Below are 13,380 nucleotides of genomic sequence, written 5' to 3'. Positions count from 1 at the left end.
AAGACGACGTGTTGTGTAAGTAATATATAGAGTACCTTTTAACGAGTGTATCTTCAGATATCAGACGAGGGGGCTTGTCCCCCGAGTCTGATATCTGAAGATGCACGAGTTAAAAGGTACTCTATATGTTTTGTATTATTGTTCTCAGGTATTGAGCTACCCATGATCTATCATATTCACGTTAATAGCACTTTATTCAACTACATATTCCCATGCACTGAATAAGCCATGATCTATCAAAATTTCATCATACCATTTTATATAACCAATGAAAAAAGAGCACGTGATTCGAAAAGTATAGCGCGCTGTATTTCTTGAACTTTCTACCTCGTCCATTCGTATTTTGAACGCCATGGATGACGGTTGTGATTTTATGCTTTTACAATTCTTATAGACACGGAAACCGAAATTATGAAGGAAAATTCCATAGATCAGTTAGGAATCCCAGATGCAGGTTGAAGATTCTTTGGGAAGTATGACGTTTGATCTACCGGAACCAAAAATTGAACCTATTATGGATTTCGATATAGGAGATATTTTAGACACGATGGCGTTAATTTCACCAGTCCTGAGGTCGACACGAAGACGAAAAATGAAAGGTTTGTACAAGTGTCCGAGTATGAAATTCAGCGTTTGATAGACTCTCAAATATATCCTTGTAACGTTCAAGCTAAGGAGTGGCGTGCGGCACGGGAAAATGTCCACTTTTGACCGAGATGAACAGCGATTCTCTAAATTACTGGATGCAGCGATTTGTGTTGGAATTAGAAAACAAGGAATATCCACCTCGCTCCCTGTACTACATTGTGTGTGGTTTGTTACGCTTCAAGTTTATGAAAGACGAAAACATTCATTTATAAAAATGTGCTTGTGTGAATTTCGTTTTGGATTTTAAAAAAAATTGACGTGCAAAATTTAGAATTTTTTATGTAGACCTAAGGAAAGATATACCTTCACTATGTTTATATGTGCTTGTACTGGACTTTTGCGAGAAGCGCGGACTTTTACGATCGACAACTTACTTTTACACCAGGACAATATATGGAAGCTCTTTTGCAATATAATATTTAGCTTAACATTTACTAAATCGATAATAATCGGTCATTTCAAAGCCCATATTACGTTGTCTAGGAAGGGAAAAGCAACTGACATACAAACAACCCCCTCCCTTTCCAAACGTAACCAACTCCTGCTAAGTTTTCCTTTGTTTTCTATGTTTTTTTTTTCATTATCTAGTTCCTGAAGAAAATGAAAACAAAAGCAGATACTATCTCTTATGAATAAGGCATTGTAAGTAATTTTATTCTTCCTTCAATATCTCTGGTGTTGGTAAATGATATAAGTGCCCCTAATACCATAACTTTAACCATTATTTATGTTTTCTTATCTATTATCAATTCCGTACCTCCGTACATAACGCAGGTTTAAATGTCAAAGTAAGCCGTCAACCTTAAAAGTCAGTGTTCTCGCAAAAGTCCAATTTGCTCATAAAGTCAGCTACTTTGTTTATATTCTTCTTCTTTATCAATGTAAGGTCAAGGGTCATTGGAATTGTTGCATCATTACCCTGGTGTGTTCTATCTTGATAGAGCATGGTTGTTAGAGCACAGTTAGTCATGGTGTATCAAAAATAAAAACACGGTGGACATCAAAGGAAAAACACCGCAACAATGATACAAAGATGCGATAGCGTGACGGTGTGTTGTGTGTTAGTGCGATGGCATGTTTATATGAGCGTGACGGCGTGTTGTGTAAAGTTCCGTTAGCGTGACGGCGTTTTGTGTTAGCGCGACAACGTGTTGTAAACAACGCACCGGGGCATTGTCACTTTGTGCTAACTTATAAAAGTGCAACAATTGCACGTTTTGAACTGCGTGTTAGCCCGTTGTCACCTATGCTAGCGCGTTTCACTTTGCGTTTTCGCGTTATTCTCAAGTCCCAAGGAGTGGAAATCTGGTAGAACGAGGAGAATTTTAACATAATCTACAAAAATAAAAGAATCATATTATATACAGATTCTCCATGTTTAGAAGAATTTTATAAAAGTCACCTGACGTTGACATTACTCACATTACTTATGTAGCAATATACCATTATCACCTGCATATGGGCTTTATGTCTCCTGGTTGATTCGATACGCAAGCGCATGCTCTACGTTCGATCAATTTTTAAAATGCTATTGACAAACAAGTTGATGACACAAGAATATCAACAGTCTCGTTTGAAGTCATCATTTCGCAAGTTCTTGGGTCGATACAATGACCTTGTCAGCAAACACAATCTATCATTAAGACGAATGCGGACTGACGTTTTTCATGCTTATTGTTAGGCCATTATTTACACACTGAATTTTCTATGATTTTTCCGTTTTCCCGATCATGACAAAGAGCACAAAGTATGTGTGACTGGTCGTCAAGGGATGCTTACTCCTCGATGGCACCTGATTCCACCTCTGATGTTTTAGAGGTCAGTGTTTGCTCTGCTCCAGATTTGTATTGTTTCAATGGAGTTTTGAGCTTGAATACTGTTCGTTATCTCCATATATCACGATAGCAACGATGTTGTTTTCTTTTTGGCATTTCTATATTGCACTCTTTGCTTGCCTTACACAGCATATAATTTCGTAAAGAAAAAAGACCCTTCGATTTCTGATACAAGGATCAAAAATGAAATAAATGATTATGATTCACTTTGTTTCTTTAAAAAATCATACTCGTGGTTTTATATTCTTCATCACGGCGAGTATGATTTTTAGTATAACAAAAAAAAAGTCCACAAACAACTGTGATTGCTACATGGAGGGTGCGCTCGGAGATCTGCCATTGGTATACAGGATTTGCCGTTACTAAAATTAATTCTGATCTCTCACTGTTGTGTATTCTTCTATGAAAACCAGTTATGAGTAGCGGCTAAAAGAAAACACATATTATAATCTGTAAATTAACAACTGTGATTTTCTAGTTCGGTAAGTAAATACGATAAAGAATTACCCCTGATAACAAGATGGATATGTTTTATGTAAATGAGGGCGTGTCCCTCCTGGGTTGATTACACTAACAACCCTGATTGGCCTGTTGGTGAGCTACATTGTAAGACACTATATAAACTCCATGACTACATTAGGTTCAGGAGACCGGACCAGGATGCGGCTTGTGTTAGCTCTAGCAGTAACTTTCTGTCTGACGTGGCAGGCCTCCGCGAGGGCATACGATAGGGAGTGGGAACGATGTCGGAGGCAGTATGAAGAACTTAAAGCAGAAGTCCAACATTTACAGGAACTTATATCACATCTCCAGTATGCCGTGTCAAAGTGTTCCAAACACTATGTTAAAGGTAAGGGTCAGGGTCATTTTCATGTCTTTACCTAGTCATACATACATGTATCTTGAAATGTAAAGGTGAAAATCATTAGTCACTTTTTATTTTCCCGAGTTCTAAAACACTATATGAAAATAAGGCTTAATTACTAGTCAATCAATCTCTTCATATATTTAAACAGTATATAAAGGTCATTGGTCAAGGTAAATTGTATACCTCTCATTAAATAATAGAAAAATACAAGTTATATGTTATTGTTTTATTATTCCTGTAAGTATCCTAATTCTGTTAATATGTGGTATAATTATGCTTCGTGTAACTTTCTCTCCATGAATTCAACACCAAACTATTTTCACATAGTATACAAAGGATTTATATAACGTATGCATTGTGCACTGCTTGCTTTTTTTTTTTAGAGAAAGCACCCATAACTAAGGATCTGTAAAATACGACCCCTAAAACGTCTATCCATAGCGCTATCGACTGCGCAGCATAAACATCTATACATGTATTATAACACGTCATTTTGTTTATAAACGTAGTTGCATATATTTTACACAAAACAATACATTTTTTTTTGTATTGCCTGGTGAACTGAACCTCCGCAGATATAACCTAGACGACATAGTCTTGACCTTTGATAAACCATTCAAACAAAGGGTTCTAATGTTATTGCCCGGGGCGATTTAATTACAGACAGGCAGACAGATAAGATAACAACATCTGATCAGTATGTTTCCATATTACAAACAGGCAGGCAAACAACATAACAACATCAGTATGTTTCCATATTACAAAAAGGCATACAGACAACATAACAACATCAGTATGTTCCCCTATTACAAACAAACAGGCAGACAACATAACAACATCAGTATGTTCCCTATTACAAACAGACAAACAGACAACATAACAACATCAGTATTTTTCATATTAAAAACAGACAGACATACAACATAACAACATCAGTATGTTTCCCTATTACAAACAGGCAGACAGAAAACATAACAACATCAGTATGTTTCCCTATTACAAAAAGGCAGACAGACAACATAACAACATCAGTATGTTTCCCTTTTACAAACAGACAGACAGACAACATAACAACATCAGTATGTTCCCCTATTACAAACAAGCAGGCAGACAGACAACATAACAACATCAGTATGTTCCCCTATTACAAACAGACAGACAGACAACATAACAACATCAGTATGTTCCCCTATTACAAACAAGCAGGCAGACAGACAACATAACAACACCAGTATGTCCCCTATTACAAACAGACAGACAGACAACATAACAACATCAGTATGTTCCCTATGACAAACAGACAACATAACAACACCAGTATGTCCCCTATTACAAAAAGACAAACAGACAACATAACAACATCAGTATGTTTCCCTATTGCAAACAGGCAGACAGACAACATAACAACATCAGTATGTTCCCCTATTACAAACAGACAGACAGACAGACAACATAACAACATCAGTATGTTCCCTTGTTACAAACAGACAGACAGACAACATAACAACATCAGTATGTTTCCCTATTACAAACAGGCAGACAGACAATATAACAACATCAGTATGTTCCCCTATTAAAAACAGACAGACAGACAACATAACAACATCAGTATGTTTCCCTATTATAAACAGACAGACAAACAACATAACAACACCAGTATGTTCCCCTATTACAAACAGACAGACAGACAACATAACAACATCAGTATTTTTCATATTACAGACAGACAGACAACATAACAACATCAGTATGTTCCCCTATTACAAACATGCAGACAGACAACATAACAACATCAGGATGTTTCCCTATTACAAACAGGCAGACAGACAACATAACAACATCAGTATGTTCCCTTATTACAAACAGACAACATAACAACATCAGTATGTTCCCCTATTACAAACAGACAGACAGACAACATAACAACATCAGTATGTTTCCCTATTACAGACAGGCAGACAGACAACATAACAACATCAGTATGTTTCCCTATTACAAACAGGCAGACAGACATCATAACAACATCAGTATTTTTCATATTAAAAACAGACAGACAGACAACATAACAACACCAGTATGTTTCCTAATTACAGACAGGCAGACAACATAACAACATCAGTATGTCCCCTATTACAAACAGGCAGACAGACAACATAACAACATCAGTATGTTCCCCTATTACAAACAAACAGGCAGACAGACAACATAACAACATCAGTATGTCCCCTATTACAAACAGGCAAACAGACAACATAACAACATCAGTACGTTTCTCTTACTGGGGACATAACTGATTATTTACAATCTTATTGTGGACTTCATGAATATCATGCAAACTGTAGGTGTTATGTGCAATTTACGGATATCTTGAAGAAAGAAAATTAATTATTCCACTTGAAGTATTTAAAGCTGATTTACTGACATTTTGGGGGAAAGTAGTCTATGGATTCTAAAATTATATTCGTGCCACGTAACATTTTAACAATGCTGGTCTTTTATGTATTTGTTTTTAAATAGTCGAGATACAGGTTTTTTTTATTATTACTATGTTTTGATGCATATTAGTTTTCAAACGGTTACTACTGCAGCCACATTTTCGTTTCATAAACGGGTTTTATGTTTTTTTAGTACTTAACAAAAATGATGCGCAACTCATACAACATATCTATATATGTTTAATCTTAGGTAATCTCTGTTTGTGATTGATCACAGGTCCACCAGGTGAACCCGGAGCTCCGGGACCAAGGGGTCCTAAAGGAAAACCCGGAATAAAGGGAGAGAAGGGAGACCCCGGAATGAAAGGACCAATGGGACCCAAAGGCTATCCAGGACCTCCCGGTCCAAAGGGCGATAAAGGACCTCCGGGACATCCCGGAATTCCGGGCCTACCAGGTCGTAAGGGTAACAGAGGAATTCCAGGAATGAAAGGAGACCCTGGTCCACCGGGTCCTCAAGGAAACAAAGGAGAGAAAGGTGAAAAAGGAGAAAAGGGTGAACGAGGAGAGCCGGGAATTCAAGGTGAACAAGGAGAAAAAGGCGACCCAGGTAAACAAGGAGAGAAGGGAGAGCAGGGACCCCAGGGCATTCCCGGTGATCAAGGACCTCCGGGAAATACAGGACCAAAAGGGGACACAGGTCCTCCTGGTATACAAGGTGAAAAGGGTGACCCTGGTGATCCAGGAGACCAAGGACCAAAAGGCAACGATGGAGAGAAAGGAGACAGAGGTCCTCGAGGTCCTAAAGGTGACCCAGGAGAAAGAGGACCCACTGGTCCCCGAGGGCCCCAAGGACGTCAAGGGGACAAAGGAGAAAAGGGGGACATGGGTGAAAAGGGAGAAAAGGGAGATGTTGGCCCTCAAGGTCCACAGGGTCCCATGGGTCCTAAGGGAAATAAAGGTGTTAAAGGAGACAAAGGAGACCCAGGGGAGCCTGGGGAGAAAGGGGACAAGGGTGACAAAGGAGACAAAGGTGAGAAAGGTGAAAAGGGAGACCCAGGACCCCAGGGAGAAGTCGGACCCATGGGGGATCAAGGTCCAAAGGGAGAAACTGGACCAAAAGGTCACCCAGGACCCAAGGGGCCACCGGGTCCCAGAGGTCACAAAGGACCAAAGGGTGATAAAGGAGATAAAGGTGAAAAGGGGGATATTTATCCTTACTAAACCTCTCTGTGGTGACAGTATTAACCATGATCAAATCTATTGTGCTGCAAAAAGCGTTCAATTACTATTCCAAACAATAAATCATAAAATACAAAGAAAGGCTAAATCTTGTTTTTATTTTGTTCTTTATGAAGGTCTTTTGTTCTTATGAGGAAAGGCCTGAATGTTATTCTGTTATTTCTTTTCATCTATTATTTCAAATGCGCTCTTTTTCATTATTATTACTTCATTATTTCAACTGTTGTTTCAAATTAATGTACATGTAGGGTTTTTTTTCTGATTGTATCTAGCAATGAAGACTTTTTGGGGACTTAAGTTTCTATAGCAAAGAGTTTTGCTCAATTAAACTAAAACAAAGATTATAATGATAAGATTTAATTAGTTCTTGGTTTATTTCTGATTTACTGTTAAGTTGTCCTTAAATTGGAACTGAGAAGTTTGAAGTAAACAGTAAAATGTATCTTTTGTTTTACTCTGAATTTGCAATACAACACATTTGGCTAACTTCATATCATAGAAACAAAGCTTATTTTATGGATGTGTTCCCATATAATAACACCTTATAACAGAGTTTTTCGTTACCTGCCCCCTCCTCCTGAAATTTCTTCTAGGGCCTGACTGTGGCGATCAAAAGAAGATGGACGTATTTGCAATCTGCCGGCCAATCACAGGCCCGTAGGAAGCAATTTCAGTTGGGGGGGGGGGGGGCACAGCCATATATTTTCATCAGTTGGGGGGCACTATCAACCAAAAATTCCTTGACAAGCAAAAAAAAAAAGTTATCAGACGTTTTTATTGAGGGGGCACAAGCAAATACTAGCATTGTTTTCTACAGTAATGTATATATCGGCAAAATTATTGGGGGGGGCACGCCCCCCCCCCCGTGCCCCCCTGGTTCCTACGGCCATGAATCAGATGGAGCGAGACGAAGTGATAACACCAAAACCTGTCAATGGAGAAAACTTTATGTGTCGGCTATAAGTCGTCTGATTACAGCATATAAAACACTAAGGATAGGGTTAAGGTTATAGAGACTAGTTGGACATCTTCCTGACAGAGTGCTTGCAAAAATATGATAGGAAACACTGTTGTTACCTAAGAAATTATCCTCGAAGCGGGGAACCCCCCCCCCCCGTTTGTTTGTAATTTTTGTTTCTTATCTTGTGTATTTTTATTATAAAGTATATGGTCAAATCTTATACCTTTAGTTAATAAAAGTACAAACCAATTGCACAGAATGACAAATAGAAATAGGAAAATAAATGGAATTGACGAAGAAATAACGTTTTTTTTCTTCGAGAAAATAGAGAATCGTTGTATTTTGAAAGTTAGCTTTGGGAGGGGGGGGATAAGAGCTGTATGTTATCCACGCTTCAGGTGCCTGTGGTTTTGATGTCAAGTACGGTATTATGACGTTACAATGGAGATATCCATGCTCATCCATAGTAGTTCATGAGAAAATGAAACGTTCTTTAATTTGCAAAGAATCTTATGAGAAAATATGTGGAAATATTAAATAATATAGTTCAGTGTAAATAAGTTAAAATTTTCGCTCCGAGCAACTCAATCAAAATTTAACTTTATTTTAAATTTTAATTGATCAGTAAATAAAATCAAAGTGACAAAGGACTTGCAATTGTTTGTTTAAAAAAACGCCGTTGCAGCACTTGGAGGTAGAAAATTTATTACGATCATGTTTGTAGTAGCATAATTTTTTTTTGTTGGGGGGGGGGGGTCCACTCCTTGCCTTTTTTTGAAGGGAACTTAAGAAGAAAAGTTTCAATTTAAGATTTCAAGGAATTTGACGGATGTCGGCCTTTAAGCCTTTGAAATGATATATATACATGTATTAAAAATTTGATGTTTAAACAAAACTGTCAGTTAAGCTTCGCGTAATTTTCATTTTCAGTCTGTACATCGTGAAACCTTATAAAATACGCCGAGATCGCAGATTTTGAAAGTATCTTTGACGATTAAATAGAGCAATGGACTAAGAACGGTGTAAAGCCTTACCCTTACGCGAGTTTTACTCCCGAAAACACTGATGCGTTTAGAAATAAAGTGAATACAGTTTTATTACCTTTAATTTAAGATTATTATATAGTAGCACATTTTTAAAGAGTAACCGAGTAAAAAAATCTATGGTCGATAGTCGGTGTGAATACTCGTTGATAATACACATTCCTAGTTTAACCATTTAATTTTAATATCAAATCAACTGGTAGTCTTTTCGAAGGAGGTAGAAACTGAGACCAGGCCTAGACAGGAATACTAGTATAGCAGGCATGTAACATAGTTTTTGAAAAAGGGGGGGGGGTTCGGGGGATGTCAACTTACCTGAAAATCTTTGACAAGCAAGAAAAAAGTTTTTTTAAGAAAATTGTCTAGACTCCAAAGTCCTATTTCGTGTGTGTTGAGGGGGGTGGGGGTGGGGGTGTTCTAGCAAGAAATTCTTTTTAACTTACGTTCAAATCGGAGGATTTGACTATTTGACTGATTACATTTAAAGTTTTAAACATACAGTTTGACTTCATTAATATGTACACTTGTGTATGTATTTAACTATTGAAGTAAATCATCTGATAACACAGTGTACTTTTCATTTGTATGCCAACATGTTTGGTGAATCAATAAATGAAAATTGAATTGAAAAAAATAAAAATTAATTGACTATGCTGAGACAAAAAGTGGTTGGGTAAAGGGGAGCATTTTCATTATTAACAGTAAAAGTAAGGTTTGGGAGGGAAAAAGTGTGGACCCCCCCCCCCTCTGCTACGTGCAAGTATCGCGCATATCGCATATCAGACAGGAACGGCCAGTCAATATTTTGATCGGGTTTGAAGTCCATATTTATGCAAAACATCAATGACCCCGACCGGTGATTGAGAGGACTTGTGTCTAGTTGTGACTGAGAGAAACCGGTTCAGTTTGTGAGAAAAATGTTTCTGTTCTGTACTTTGTGTAAATATCGATGATGAATTGTTGGAGAGTAGGACCCGGATTGATTAGGACTGTACAAGTTCCCTCACAGCAAAAGGTGTGTAATGCAACAAGCAAATTTCGAATTTCCTCGACCTTATCCATTGTTAGTTCCCAACTGACTTTACCGAGGCATGATAAAAAGGCTTTGTTTAGTAATCCCCAGGTAGTTTTTGGAATTATTATTGGGAATTATTCTAATTCGTAAAATACTTCTTTAGAATCGAGCAGCCCTGAAATTTAAAACTTTTTTTTCAAAAATAAAGCATAGAAAAAATCTTTAAAAAATAAAACCATTTTTAAAGTGATATTTTATTACGGACCGGGTTTGTGGTGTGGGCTTGTCCCGAGACACAGTTAGATTATTCTAACTAGGGAGAGTTACCAGGTTACAGAAGACTCCATACTGAAACGTGGGAATTCAGCTACACCAGCTCCTGTCCCAACTTCTCTTACCTATTAATCCTTAAATCAAAGTACCCAACCTTTGAGATTCAGTTGCTTTGTTCAGGAAGATTTAATCACGTTTTTATTCATGTTCATTTGCATGTCATGCTGTTTAATCACCACCAAACATCAACTTAGTTCCAACTGAAGTAGTTCTGTGCCATTTGGTTACGTCAGCATACAGATATACAACATACAATGTACAGGGCCAATTTAATAGTGACCATCATATCATTTATTATTGTGATTAACTTGAAATATATTCATTGGAATTACTGAATTCTTGCGTCTCAGAAGTTAGATAGATGAAATTAAGTTGCCATAGGTAAGGAAAAGTTGCGACACCAGCTGGTGAAGCTGAATTCCCACTTTTCAAGATGTGTCTAATCTGACTCTCCCCTGCACACATCAAAATGAAAAAAGTAGGTTAGAGGAATCCCAGATTATTTGTCTAGTACCATTTCATGCTATAATGAGTCTATGACCCCCCACCCCCCACACACACACAACAGCCTGAAAATAACAGGTCCCGCACAATTCCTTGATTAACCTCAATTAGCTATATAGACTGATTTAGCTATTTCTTGTATGTGTAATTCAGCATATAATAAAGTTACAGTTTGGTGACGTGATACTCATGGTGATAGTATTCAGCTTTGTACTGTAACTTTGTGTGTCTCCTTCAGAGCAATTGCAATCAAAGTTCTAAAAGCTTTTGGTCTATATAAAGCTGTTAATTTGTAACAAAACTATTATTTCTTGAATGAAATTATAAAAGAGGCCAATTCTGGTTAACAAGATAATGAAGGGGAATAATTCAGCATGTTGTGAGCATGGTGAATTAATGGCGTTTATCCATGCCTCACCATACACAAGGTGGAGTACAGTTATCCAAACGAAAACTTATTCAAGCTATATCACTGAAGACATTGTGCTGCACCTAAGTAACAGATGTAGGATTACCAAGGAAAAACATGGGATGTTGCTCGGGACAATATATATATATATATATGTGTAGGGTTGGAATATAGGGATTAAGCAGGCTCAAATACTTTTACTAAGTACATATGTAGCACTATTGAGTATTAAGGATTGAATATTGGGCTGGCAACATGTGTATATGTATTACATGTATATTCCATGTCAAACAAATTTCCTACTACAGTTTTTACTGTATTGACTATGAATTTTGGCCTTTAAGTGTAAAATTACAGTTGCCCTATATGATCTTATGTACCTTTCCATCCTAAATGTTGTACAAATACTATCCAAAAGTATTGGTAAAATGAACACCTGGATTGTTTTTATATTTTAGTGTTACTCCAGTTTATTATGGACACAGCTAACTAGTAAATACAGTGTACAACCAACAGTGAGGCGGTTTTACTTTGGATGGGCAGTTTGTCTCCAGACGTCATCCAATCATCTTTTTTCCAAGTCTAGGAATTGCAGTTCTCCAGTTTCTTTTTGTGGCTATCGACCGTTGACCTCAAAGGCAGAATTACATGAGGAATCTGGACTCTTACTACATGACCCCAAGAAGGGAGACCTTGTTTACTATGGACCACTGAGTGCACGGGTCCGTGGTCTGAAGATCCTTTCTGTATCCTCCAGTTTGACGTGTATGGCCCTACTTCCGTATGTCTTTATGCGAGCTGAGAATCTCCCTCCATTCCTACAGGCAACATGTGGGCTCATCTCCGGATTCTTCATTTTCCTTCAACCATGCATCATACATTGGTTGGTTTACCGCTACGTGACTGCCTTGTACTACAACCGTGAAAATAAGACATTCACTGTAACAACATTGACCTTTATTGGTACAAAAAAGGACATGACGTTTACAAAAGCAGATGTAGAAAATGTGGACACACCCACTTTGTTTGAGCGAGTGCGAGTGAAAGACCGACCCCTCTATATGGAAAATGACTACTTTGTAGATGTTGCTGCTTTTAAAATGATAATGAATTATGATAGTGATAATAAAGATTTATAACACAATACCAGTGTTAATAAGTATTATGTGAGCAATTGAATGTAAAAAATAAAAAAAAAGGTATTATTTTATTTACAGGTTTTTTTGTTGTTGTTTTATTACATTAGTACCGATCATTTTAATTCATGGGGACTAATTTTTATGGATTGCTAAGAATCTACATGTTCATGAGGATGGAATTTCATGGGCGAATATCATGTTTTGAAAGCTACCACCTGTATTTGAATATTTGTGGAAACCCATAACATCCATAAAAATTGAACCAACTTTATAAGGGAATGCATGTACTCAAGGTCAAAAACAGGTTTATTTCCAAACTAGCCTCTTGTTGCAAGTTATTTTTTAAGTGGAAAGGATTTTACTACCGTTATCAAAGTATTTTTACTATTAATTACCGGTATTATGAATTTAAAATTGTTACATTGTTAGGAAGAAACTTCTGGCTGGGACGTAAAGCTGCATGTAATTGACTAAACTCAAGGGCCCCCTTTTGTCTCGGAATACTCTTTTGATTTTATATAAAAATTGTCATTCAAAGACTAGTCGCTCTCCCCCTCCACTTTCAGGGTTCTCATTAACGCAAGAATCTGCGTCCTAGACGCAGCAAAATTACTTGGGACGCAAGGTTCTTAAAAACGATGCGTCCGCGGACTCGTGATCGGACGCGTCCTCGTTAGCGAGAAAATTCGGGTGATTTCGAAAACGGGGAATTTAGATGTTAGGATTTGTCAAAGAAATATTTAATCGAAACCTTCCTGTAACTATCATAAAGTTTATCCAAGAAACAACTTTTTTTATACTTACTTCTCTTTTTTTTTAAAACAGGGATTGATCATAAGATATTTCATGTTTATTAGTCCATAGTCATAATAGTGTCGCATGCCAAACTCCGACAGCTGTAAACACACTGCAGTTTTTTTTAAAAACACTTTTGAATCTTGAGTGTTA

General features: G+C 37.3%; 2 protein-coding genes across 2 annotated transcripts; both read left to right on the top strand.

Moving 5' to 3' along the window:
• Positions 1–716: 716 nt before the first annotated feature.
• LOC133205134 (collagen alpha-1(XXV) chain-like) lies at positions 717–7,010 on the top strand. Its single transcript, XM_061340876.1, has 3 exons — positions 717–813; positions 3,124–3,333; positions 6,064–7,010. The coding sequence occupies exons 1-3, from the start codon at positions 717–719 to the stop codon at positions 7,008–7,010; spliced, it is 1,254 nt and encodes a 417-aa protein (XP_061196860.1).
• A 2,884-nt stretch (positions 7,011–9,894) lies between these two features.
• Positions 9,895–12,503, top strand: LOC133205220 (transmembrane protein 70 homolog, mitochondrial-like). Its single transcript, XM_061340983.1, has 2 exons — positions 9,895–10,047; positions 11,752–12,503. Exons 1-2 carry the CDS (start codon positions 9,982–9,984, stop codon positions 12,430–12,432), a joined length of 747 nt encoding a protein of 248 aa, XP_061196967.1. The 5' UTR covers positions 9,895–9,981; the 3' UTR covers positions 12,433–12,503.
• The last annotated feature ends 877 nt before the right edge of the window (positions 12,504–13,380 follow it).

This window comes from Saccostrea echinata, unplaced genomic scaffold (genome assembly GCF_033153115.1).
Source record: "Saccostrea echinata isolate AGI-Se365-2 ecotype Australia unplaced genomic scaffold, CSIRO_AGI_Sech_v1 ptg000054l, whole genome shotgun sequence".
Lineage (NCBI taxonomy): Eukaryota > Metazoa > Mollusca > Bivalvia > Ostreida > Ostreidae > Saccostrea > Saccostrea echinata.
The sequence above is the reverse complement of the archived record's forward strand: the minus strand, read 5'-3'. Positions and strand labels throughout refer to the sequence as shown.

Coding starts and splice junctions, on each gene's coding strand:
- LOC133205134 (XM_061340876.1), top strand. CDS start 717: ATGAACAGCGATTCTCTAAATTACTGGATGCAGCGATTTGTGTTGGAA. Junction 814..3,123: donor CCTGTACTACATTGTGTGTG/GTTTGTTACGCT, acceptor TGACTACATTAG/GTTCAGGAGACCGGACCAGG. Junction 3,334..6,063: donor TTCCAAACACTATGTTAAAG/GTAAGGGTCAGG, acceptor GATTGATCACAG/GTCCACCAGGTGAACCCGGA.
- LOC133205220 (XM_061340983.1), top strand. CDS start 9,982: ATGATGAATTGTTGGAGAGTAGGACCCGGATTGATTAGGACTGTACAA. Junction 10,048..11,751: donor AAGTTCCCTCACAGCAAAAG/GTGTGTAATGCA, acceptor TTTATATTTTAG/TGTTACTCCAGTTTATTATG.